Source organism: Canis lupus, chromosome 20 (genome assembly GCF_003254725.2).
Source record: "Canis lupus dingo isolate Sandy chromosome 20, ASM325472v2, whole genome shotgun sequence".
In the NCBI taxonomy this organism is placed as follows: domain Eukaryota; kingdom Metazoa; phylum Chordata; class Mammalia; order Carnivora; family Canidae; genus Canis; species Canis lupus.
In genome coordinates, this window is record NC_064262.1 from 45,561,079 (window position 1) to 45,571,841 (window position 10,763).

The window sequence follows — 10,763 nt, forward strand, 5'->3', positions numbered from 1 at the left end:
TAAAGGAAACTTCACTTTCTGTGGTTTTTGGCTTCAGAGTTTCAATCCCCACAGCCAGACCAGGTGCCTGTGGGACGTGCCCAGCCCCCAAACTTGGCATAGCTCAAGCATGGCTGGGGCCCCCCCGTGCCCACCAGCCTCCCCCGCTGCAAGCCCTGGTGCCATGAAGCTGACAGGTGGGTCATGCAGTCACACTGTGGGAAAATGCTACAGCCTGGAACATCACAGACTGAGGCGTCCTGGCACATTCAAGGCTCTGAGAAGGCCCGCAGCATAGTGGGACAGAGGCTGCCACTGGCCCTATGTGTGCAGGGAGAGCTCAGTCAAGTGTATCATGGGCTGAATGGTATACCCCAAAAGGATACGTCTACCCACAGGCTACTATAAAAAAAGAACAAAACACGTGTTGGTAAGGATGTGAAGACATTGGAACACTTAGGCACTGCTGGCAGGAATATAAAATGGTGCAGCCACTGTAGGAACCAGTATGGAGGTTCCTCAAAATTTAACCATAGCATCACCAAATGAATCAGCAAGTCCACTGCTAGAAATATCTCCAAAGAACTGAAAGCCGGGTCTTGAGCTATTTATATAACTGTGTTCACAGCAGCACTATCACAATAAACAAAGTGTGGAAGCAACCCAAGTGTCTACTGACAGATGAATGGAAAAATGTGTGGCACATACATACAATGGAACATTCTTCGGCCATAAAGAGGAAGGAGATCCTGACCCCGGCTACATGAATGAACCTTGAGGACATGAGACTGAATTAGGGTAATGGACAGTGATGACAGCTGCACAATGGTGTGAACATACTTAATGCCCCTGAACTGGACTCTTAAAAATGGCTACGATGGTTAAATTTTGTTACGTGTTTTTTAACACAGACACACACACACACAGAGGATATGTCCCCTGGAGCCTCAGATTGTGACCTTATTTGCAACTATAATTCTTAAGGATCTTGAGAAGAGTTCACCCCGGATCTAGGGTTGTCCTATAGCCAATGATAGATGTTCTCACTAGAACGGTAGAGAACACAGAGAGACACAGAGGGAGAAGGACACAGGACACGAGAGGCAGAGACTGGAATGATGTGTCCACAAGTCAAGGCCCGCGAAGAGTGCCAGCAGTCACCAAAACCCAGAAGAGAGGCACAGGACAGATTCTCCCTCAGAGCCTCCAGAAGGGAGGACCTGTGGACACCTTGATTTCAGACCTCTGACCTCCTGAAGTGGGTAACCATAAATTTTGTGGTACTTTGCTCCGGCAGCCCCGGGAAACTCCCCCAGGGAAACTCCCTGACCTCCATGCGCTGGGACACGGGCTTCAGATCACACAGTCAGCCTGGGCATCCCTGGTCCCGCTGCCCTCCAAGGACCACGAGACAGTGGAGACTTCAAGCAAATGCTCCATTTAATATCTGGTCACCCCGAGCCACGGCTGGTGGGCTGAGCACCCCAGGGCAGGGCTGACGGCTGGATCCTGTGACCTTCCAGCAGCACCACGTAGCTTCCTGAAAATGAAGCCTGGAGTGGTGATGGCAGTGGGATCCCGCCCAGGAAGGTCCCTGCCCACAAGGGCTTTTTGTGGTCCCCGCTGCGGTGTCCCTTGGGGCCAGCTACAACGTGGAATGCTTCTCAAAGGGCACAGTCAGGAGTCGGGCAGCTGCCTCGTCCAGGAACCAGCAAAGTTTCCCTGTGTGGGGCTGGACCAGGGCGGCGGGGAGGGGGTTCTCCTCCTTGTCCTCCAAAATCCGCTGCATAGAAAGGGCAATAGCATGAAAGCATGAGGCCCACCAGCACCCCCAGCACCCCTCAGAGCTCCCATGACCCCCCCACCCCCACAGACAAGACTCTCCTACTCTCAACATGTGATGTTGCCTTGCCAGCTGTCCTAGCTTTAACCAACCAGCAGGTCCTTTCCTTTTCTACCTATCACCTGTGACTGCTCGATATGAGGGTCAGCTCTCCTTCCCTGCACAGGCTAGAGTCACACTTTTGCTCTGCAGATCACACTCTGTCTCAGTTACAACTACTCTGCTCTGCTGTTACATAGTAAAAGGTGTTAGTAGATGACACATCGACAAACAGGCACAGCCTATTCCTGTAAAGCTTTATTTATGGACATTGCGATCCGAATTCCATAGAATTTTCACGTGTCAGAGAATACTGATTTTGCTTTTTTTTCCCGTTTGCTTTAGAATCCTTCTTAGCAAAAAAAAAAAAAAAAAAAGAATCCTTCTTAGCTGGTGGGATTTGGTCCTGCGGGCCATGGTGTGCTGATCCCCTGATGTGACCTCACGATGAGTAGGAATTATAAATACCACTTCCTAATAGCCAGGCCTATCCCATGCACTCATTTACTCTGCCCACAGCCCTGTGAGGTCACCTCTGTTCCCACCCCCATTTTATAGTTGGGGAAGCTGCGGCTTGGGTGGCCTCATGTGAGCTAAAATCGCCTGGATTGACCATCAGGAGGTCCACTGGGGAGGGGCCCTCCCAACCCACCTTGCAGATGGGAAAGTAGAGGCTTGGGTGGGGGGGGTAAAGTGGCTGCCCAAGGCCTGGCTGGGCATCGCCAGTAGGGATGCTGGTCTGCTGGATTCTTTACAGTCTTCACCCTTAACCCCAACACCAAGCACCCTGTGAGGACATCTGGGCTCAACAGTTTGGGAGGACGAATTATTATTTGTTAATTTTTAAAAACATTTCCCCTTTCTTCCACAGTTGGCCTTTTCAGTGACAGTGATTAAAATATATTTTTATTATCTTATTAATAGCTTATCTATTCTATATTTTCCTAAAATGCTATGCATAAGTATATCATTTTTTCTTATTCCTCCATTTTTTACCTATTCCTACTACATAATTCTCCCCCCTGATTAGTTTTGTCTGAGGTCTATCTTTGGGAATCTATCACCATTAAGCTTTTAAGAATATTAACCAATTCATCAATTTCTTTTTTTTTTAATATTGTATTTATTTATTTCAGACAGAGAGCAAATGAACAGGGGAAGAAGCAGATGGAGAGGGAGAAAGATTCCAAAGCAGACTCCGTGATGAGTACAGAGCCAGACATGGGGCTCAAGCTCACGACCATGAGATCACTACCCAGCCAAAACCAAGAGTCAGACACTTAACCCACTGAGTCACCCAGGCACCCCTTAACTAATTCATTAATTTCTGATTTTATTTTATTTTTTAAAAAGATTTATTTATTTATTCATGAGAGAGAGAGGCAGACAGAGACATAAGCTCTACTTAGGGAGCCCGATGTGGGATCTGATCCCTGGACCTGGGATCACGCCCTGAGCCAAAGGCAGATGCTCAACCGCTGAGCCACCCAGGCGTCCCTAATTTCTGACTTTAATGTCAGTTATTACTTCCACTAATTTTCTCTAATTTATGTTATCATTCTTTTTCCTAAATCTAAAGCGCTCAATTTAACTTTTTTTTTAATTTAATAATTTTTTTTTAAGATTCTGTTTTTAAGTAATTTCTACACCCAATATGGGCCTTGAACTTACACCCTAGAGATCAAGAGTCACATGCTCTACCGACTGAGTCAGCCAGGTGCCCCTATTTAACAATTTTTAAAACTGCCTTTTTTACAATATGAATTTACCTCTGAGTACAGCTCTAGCTTCATCCCATCAATTTGATTTCATAACAGTTTGTTCCTAACTAACCTTTAATTAGTTTCCATCTCCTCTTCAACCCAAGAATTACTAAAGTACCCTGAGACCTGGTACTTCCAGTACAATAATGTCTGGGGCTCTATTCTATCCCCGGGCCCACATGCCTGTGACCTTCTTAGGAATGAGGCCCTCAGCCATTACCTTCAGGACAGCAGCCTTGCCTTCTCCAGTTGCCACAAAGATGACAGTTCGGGCCGCATTCAGCACAGGAAGTGTGAGGGTCACGCGCTGTGGTGGTGGCTTTGGGGAATCACTGATGGGGGCAACAATCTTCTCCCGTTCCTAGGGGAGGGAGGCCCAGAGTGGAGGTAGAAGGACAATGACACTTCAACTTCTTGTGAGCTCATACACACTTAGCATGGTCCATCCATCATTCCATCCCCTCCTACTAATCCTGTGGTGCTTGATCTAAACCTTCACTTTAAGATGGGTGAACTGAGGCTCAAAAGAGTTTAAGCCCAGCCAACTGGCAAAGGCTGACTCAAATCCTGCTGTGGGTACCCAGCCGCTCAAAAGTGGCCCTCCCTCTGGAAGCCCTGGTCAGCAGAGGCCCATGTGGGGGTGCTTACCTGCAGGAGGGGGTGGTCTGGGAAGAGTGAGCAGGTGTGGCCATCAGGACCCACCCCGAGAATTAGCAGGTCAAAAACTGGAATAGAGTCCCCTTGGAAGGCCTGGGTGGGAAAAAAGACAGTCCTGACAGGTTGTGGGGGATACTCCAAGGGCACAAACAAACAGTAGTCAGAAAAAGAATCCCAAGTGGTTATAACACAGGGTGCAAGACTCAGCCTCACCTGCATGAAAGGGACTCTATGAGGTTCCATATTTCACCTATCTGACTGGCCAAGAGTCTGGGGACACAACTGTCCCCAAGATGTGAGAACCCAGGCCTGCTCCCAGAGTGTCAGAAGCTGGGCTGCCCTCAGGGACCCAAAGGTGGGGCTGTGGCCTCTCAGAAGGGAGATCCTCAAAGGCATCTGTCCAGGGTGGAACAGCATTTGCCAACTGTCCTTGTAGAGGGGGGCAGATTTTGCTGGTGACAATCACAGCAGTGCCGCCTGCAGGGCTGCTCCATCACCACTGTATGGATGAGGCCTTCCTGGGGCCACACTCTGGGACTCACCTGTCTCAGCTTCTTGGCATAGTCCTCGGCTGCCTCCTCCACAGGTAGCTGGGGGTTAATGGTGATCACCTGGCTGTCAGGAATGGGCAGCCTGGAGAGCAAGTGGGTCTGCAGGAGATGGAGGGACAAAGTCACCAACAGCAACGCATGGTTCCCAGAGGCATGAGGATGCCTCCAGGACAGGACTGCCATTATACCCACCTCCTGTGGGAGTCAGGAACCCAGTGGCATTCCACCAGGAGTCTTTCTCAAGTCCAGCAGGATTGGGGGCCTCCTGGCCCCAGCCTGCACCCGAGTAGCCACACCACAGCCCTGTTTCCAAGCCCCCAGGGTTCCCTGCACCTCAGGATCAAACCCAGCCCCTCTCTGCCCTCCATGAGGTCCTGCTGACCTTGCCACCCCAACCCACACGTAAGCCACTGCTCCTGTCTGGGAAACTCCTCTACATCCTTCAAACCACCTTTTCCGAGCATCCACCTGTTTGTCCCCTCATTGTGGCCTGGAGGCGCCACAAATTTGATAAGCACTGACTTCTCTTCCAGGCTGCCACTACAGGGTGCCCATGCCCAGCATATAGCACACACCATAGCCTCTGAAAGATGGATTTAATTTCTGTGGAAGCACCTGGAGTCAGGCCTCCTACAAGGTGGAGGGCTCTAGCCCTTTCCCTCATCTCCCCAGATGAGCCTTTGATCTGCTCTGGGACAGACACTGCTGACCCCTACCTTGGTACCTCCCTTCACACAGGATCTTGGCAGCCTTTGCCACAGAGATAATGCCAAGCTGAGCCACACAGAAAAAGAAGGAAGCAGAAAAAAATATTGCATTTAGAGGGGGCAAGTGACAGGGACACGGAGTAAACATGCCATACCACATAGGGCTGACTGCCCTGAACAGTGGCCTGAGGAGTAAGAGCTCTGTATTGAGAATAACGGGGAGCCAGGGAGGGTATGTGAGCCAAGGAGGGACGGGGTCAGATCTGTTGTTGGAAAGACCTCTCTGCTTTGTCCAAGGTCCCCATCTATACACATTCTCTGGGATTACGCTGAGCAAAGCCAAGCCAACGGGGAATATCAGTGCCCTATTTCAGTCCCGTGATCCTCTCCTTAGCTGCACTCTGCCTACAGGCTTAGAGCCATTCCCTCCTCCTCTAGCTGGGCTCCTACCAGGGAATCAGCGGCTGGCGTGTCAGTCAGGCAGGTTCCTGGAAGTGGAACTGCTGGTTGATCGGACTGTTTCTCTCTTAACATTCTGAAGGCATTGAGGAACCATTCCCAGGAAGGAGGCAGCCCCAGCTAATCTTCCCAGCCCAGATGAAGCCCGGACCTCAGCAGTAGAAACCCATAGAGCATACAAGGTGAACAGGAGACCATCCACACCGAGAGAGCCCGAAGGGACACGGGATCCGTCCTTGAGGATAGAAGCAATCCTGCCTTCCTATACTGGGTTGACTCATGGCCCCCCAAATTCATGTTCACCCAGAACCTCAGAATGTGAGCTTCTTTGGAAGAGGGTCTTTACAGATGTCATTAGCTGACTTCATAGTAGATTAGTGTGGGCCCTAAATCTAATGACTGGTATCCTTCTAAGGATAGGACACAGAGAGAATCAGAGAAGGCCATGAACAGACAGACGCAGAGATTGAAGGCCAAGAAACACCTGGAGCCCTCAGAGGCTGGAAGAGGCCAGGGATCCTCCCCTTGAGCTTCCAGAGGAAGTAAGGCCTTGCCAACACCTGGATTCCAGCTTCTAGCCTCCAGAACTGAGAAAATAAATTCTTGTTGTTTTAAGCCACCTAGTTTGTGGTCCTTTGTTATGGCAGCCCCAGGGAATCACATGACTCCTCTCACCAGGGAACTGGCAAAAGCAGCAAATCCTTGCCCCACATCTGTTCTCACGGCATAGTGTTTGCCTTCGCCATACCCTCTGCCCCAGCTCTGCGCACAGGCCAGGTCCTCACACCTCCAGGCCTCAGCTCAAACATCATCCCTCAAAGCACCCCTGCCCCACCGTCCCCGCTGAAGGATCTCCCCGGGGCACTTCCTATCTTACACTATTACTTTTGTCTACACTGCATTATGTGAATGCTCTGAGTGTATTTCCCTTGTTTATTGCCCTGTGTGTAGGTGGCCAATGCCCCACTATGAGTCCCATGAGAGAACTGCCCAGCACCCTGCTGTGTCCTCAGTGCTGGATACAGGGACACAAAAAAAGCAAAAGTTCTTCAAACTCATTCAAAGTAGAAAGAAACATGAGGGGACACCTGGGAAGCTCAGCGGTTGAGCGTGTGTGCCTTTGGCTCAGGTCATGATCCTGGGTTCCCGGGATCGAGTCCCACTTCAGGCTCCATGCAGGGAGCCTGCTTCTCCCTCTGCCTGTATCTCTGCCCCTCTCTGTGTGTTTGGAAGGAAGGAAGGAAGGAAAGATCAAGCCCACTTTTTAATGAAGCTCTTGAGGAAGACAAGGCCCTACCCCTGAGATATGTCCCAGGTGGTGTCTGGGGGGTCCAGTTCAAACCCTGGCTCCCCGACTGGTCATTAAGTGATCCTGGCACACAAGCTTTCCTCTTCTGGCCCGTTTCTCCATCTATGAAACGGAGGAACTAACAGCCTCCACCTCACAGGTTATTGCGAAATTTCGTGAGATGGTGTGGATAAAGTGCTTCGCAATCAGTGGACCTTCCTTCTTATGACAAAACAAACAAAGAACCCCAGAAAATCAGCTCAAGCTTCTATGCAAAGAGACAGCAACACACCCAGGACCCAGTGACCTGAAGCCTCTGGCCACGCCCGCCCCTGCCACACCTCCCATTTTTCCACGTCTAGGGGGGAGGGGTTGCCTCAGATGCAGGCGGAGAACCGCAAGGCGGACCACGCCTCCTCCAGGCCTCAGTTTCCCTGATTCTATAGGACCTGAGCCCACGAGCCAAAGATCACCAGCCTGGGAGGCGACCAGCGCCGAAACGCTGCGTGCAGATCACCACAAAGGCGTCCAGGTTGGAGATGAGCGAGCCGACACCTCCTGCCTGGCCGCTCCCTAAGTCAGCCCTTGCAAGCTACCAGGCCGGGCGCCTGGGCCTCTCTAGGTCACTGTTTCACCTCCACGCCCTCGCCCCGGCGCTTCCCTCTACCTGGCCACCGGGTAAAGCAAAACGGGGCTTCAAGGCCCCCGCCGGCCCCCAAGGGTGGCAGTGGAGGTGGGAGTTCAGGGCTCCCAGCCGACCATTCCCAGATGGCGGCAGAGGGCGTCGTGTGACCCTAAGCGACCCCCGCGACGGGGTTCAGGAGGTGGGCGCGGCCTGCTTGAAATGACCCCCAGCGGCCCCCGTAGTCGGGCGCGGACAGTGGGCGCGGCCCTCTCGGCGTGACCCCCGGCGGCCCCCGTAGCTCTCACCCGGTAGAGACCGTACGTGCTCTCGGCGTGCTCGAAGGGCACGAGGCGCTCGTCGCAGAAGCCCACGGTCCAGCGTGCGAGGCCGGCGGGGCCGGCGGGGGCGGCGGCGGCGGGCAGCTCACGAGCCAGCATGGAGACGAGGCTGCCGCCCGACAGGCCGAGCGCGAAGCGGGCGCGAGCCCCCGCCAGGCAGCACGCCGCCCGCTGCGCCACCAGTTGCGCTAGCGACGCGCCCAGCTCCTGCGGGCTCGAGAAGACCGAGATGAGGCCCGGGGCCGGCGCGGCCATGGCGACGGCGGCGGCGGGGAGGCGGAAGCGCTCCGGACAGCCACCAGTGCGCCTGCGCGGAAGCCGGCCCCGCCGCCCGGCTGTCAGGACCTTCGGGCGGCCGCCTGTGGCGCATGCGCAGTCCCACGAGTGAGGGCGCGGAGGGGACCCGCCGTAGATCCGAAGGGGCTTATTGATTCTCTGCACGCAGTGCCGGGGCTCCTTCCTGGGCTGGGGCAGGCGGAACCGGTGCGGTTGCCCTCGGCCTCGTGGTGTCAGGGCGGGGCCGGAGAGGACCCTTGAGCTGGGGTCCCCAAGAGGGGATTGTGGGGTGGGATGGAGGGAGGAGATGGGAGACTTCCTGGAGAAAGGCACATTTTGATGGACTTTGTCATAACATTTATCTTGTTGCTTTTTGTTGTCTCCCTCTTTTAATTAAACTACAAGCGACATGAGGGCAGGGTTTGTTTTGTTCACTGATGCCTCGAAGCCTCCTGAACCGTCATGCCTGGTGCAGTGGTGGGCCTGAAAACATAATTGTTGAGTTGCTTCTGCAAATGCTACCTGGGGATCTCTGTGTCTCCATGAGGACCCAGAGAGGTCTCCACACTGGCTTGTTTCCCCTAGAATGGGGCAGATGGGTCTTGGCTGATGAGAAAGGGTATTCCAGGGAACAGCGGGGGCAGAGATGGCTGAAAAGGGGAGAAGGCCTGGTGGGCCTGGGTAACTGAGCCACTTATTGGGGTTGGAGGGGATAATTCAGTACCCTATAATAAGTGCAAGGAGACATGTATATAGGTAGTGCATCTTTAAAATCTGTAACAAGTGAAGAAAACAGTCCACTTACAATAACATCAAAAAGAATGAGATACTTAATAATGAATTGCAAAACTTGTGCACTGAAAACTATAAAGCTCTGCTGAAAAAAGATAAAGGTGATCTAATGGGAAGACACCTTATATTTATGAATTGGAAGATTTAATATTAAGATAGCAGTACTCCCCAAATTTGTCTACAGATTTAATGCAATTGCTATCAAAGTTCGGACTTCCTTTCTCGTAGAAATTGACAAGCAGATCCCAAAATTCAATATGGAATTGCAAGAGGCTCCAAGTAGCCGAAACAATTTTGAAAAAGAACAAAGTTGGAAGACTCACGCTTCCTGATTTCAAACTTACTACAAAGCTGCAGTAATCCAGACAGTGTGGTATTGGCATAAGGAGAGACATAAATGATTAGAATTGAGAATGCAGAAGTATGTATCTATGGTCAGTGACTTTTTTTTTTTTTAAGATTTATTCATTTGAGAGAGTGTGTTGCACACGAGTAGAGGGAGGGGCAGAAGGGGAGGAAGAGGGAAAGAATCTCAAGCAGACTCTACGCTGAGCACAAAACCAAACGTGGGACTCAATCTCAACCCCAAGATCATGACCTGAGCACCCAGGCACCTGAGTATGGTTGATGAATCTTTAACAAGGGTGCCAGGATCATTCCATGAGAAAAAAAAAAAAAAAGATCATTTCAACAAATAGAACAGGATAGTCACATGTTAAAGAATGAAATTAGACCCTGTAGTTGTAGAATTGTAGACCCTCCCCCAATCGCCAAATGTATGTACACAAAATCCTCAGAATATGTAGATCTGTTGGGATACTTGGCAATGAGAAATAAAAGTTGCAGATGGAATTAGACTGCTAATCAGCTGTCCTTAAAATAGGTTACCTAGATGGGCCCCATGTAATCAGAGTCCCTATAAATGGAATAAAGAAGCAGAGGAGAAAGAACCAGAGGAATGACAGCATGAGAAAGACTCACCCACTGTTGTCTTAGAAAATGGAAGAAGGGGCAATGAGCCAAGGAATGTGGGTGGCATCTAAAAGCCAAAAAAGGCAAAGGAAATGGGTTCTCTTAACCTCTAGAAGGAATGCAGCCATGCCAATGCCTTGATTTTAATCAAGTGAGATCCGTTTCTGACTTCTGAACTTCCAAACTATAAGATAATAAATTGGTGTTATTTTAAGCCAGTAAGTCTGTGGTATTTGTTACATCAGCAATGGAAAAATAATACAGAGCCCCATCTCACACCATAATACAAAAACTAAAATGGATTGGGGCACCTGGCTGGCTCAGTCAGAACATGCGACTCTTGATCTCAGGGTTGTGAGTTCGAGCCCCGTGTTGGGTGTGGAGATTACTTAAAATCTTAAAAATTAAAATGGATTGAAGACCTAAATGTAAAAGTTAAATTAAAATCTCTTAGAAGAAAATAAAGGCATAAAT

The 10,763-nt window shown here is 50.8% G+C and overlaps 1 protein-coding gene across 1 annotated transcript; it reads right to left on the reverse strand.

Moving 5' to 3' along the window:
• Positions 1-1,401: 1,401 nt before the first annotated feature.
• Positions 1,402-9,991, reverse strand: PGLS (6-phosphogluconolactonase). Its single transcript, XM_025457983.3, has 5 exons — positions 8,217-9,991; positions 4,824-4,931; positions 4,273-4,374; positions 3,845-3,985; positions 1,402-1,762 (listed from the first exon to the last, which is right to left on the reverse strand). The coding sequence occupies exons 1-5, from the start codon at positions 8,502-8,504 to the stop codon at positions 1,625-1,627; spliced, it is 777 nt and encodes a 258-aa protein (XP_025313768.1). The 5' UTR covers positions 8,505-9,991; the 3' UTR covers positions 1,402-1,624.
• Positions 9,992-10,763: the final 772 nt, after the last annotated feature.

Coding starts and splice junctions, on each gene's coding strand:
- PGLS (XM_025457983.3), bottom strand. CDS start 8,504: ATGGCCGCGCCGGCCCCGGGCCTCATCTCGGTCTTCTCGAGCCCGCAG. Junction 3,986..4,272: donor CAGACCACCCCCTCCTGCAG/GTAAGCACCCCC, acceptor TCCCTCCCCTAG/GAACGGGAGAAGATTGTTGC. Junction 1,763..3,844: donor GCAAGGCTGCTGTCCTGAAG/GTAATGGCTGAG, acceptor CTTTCTATGCAG/CGGATTTTGGAGGACAAGGA.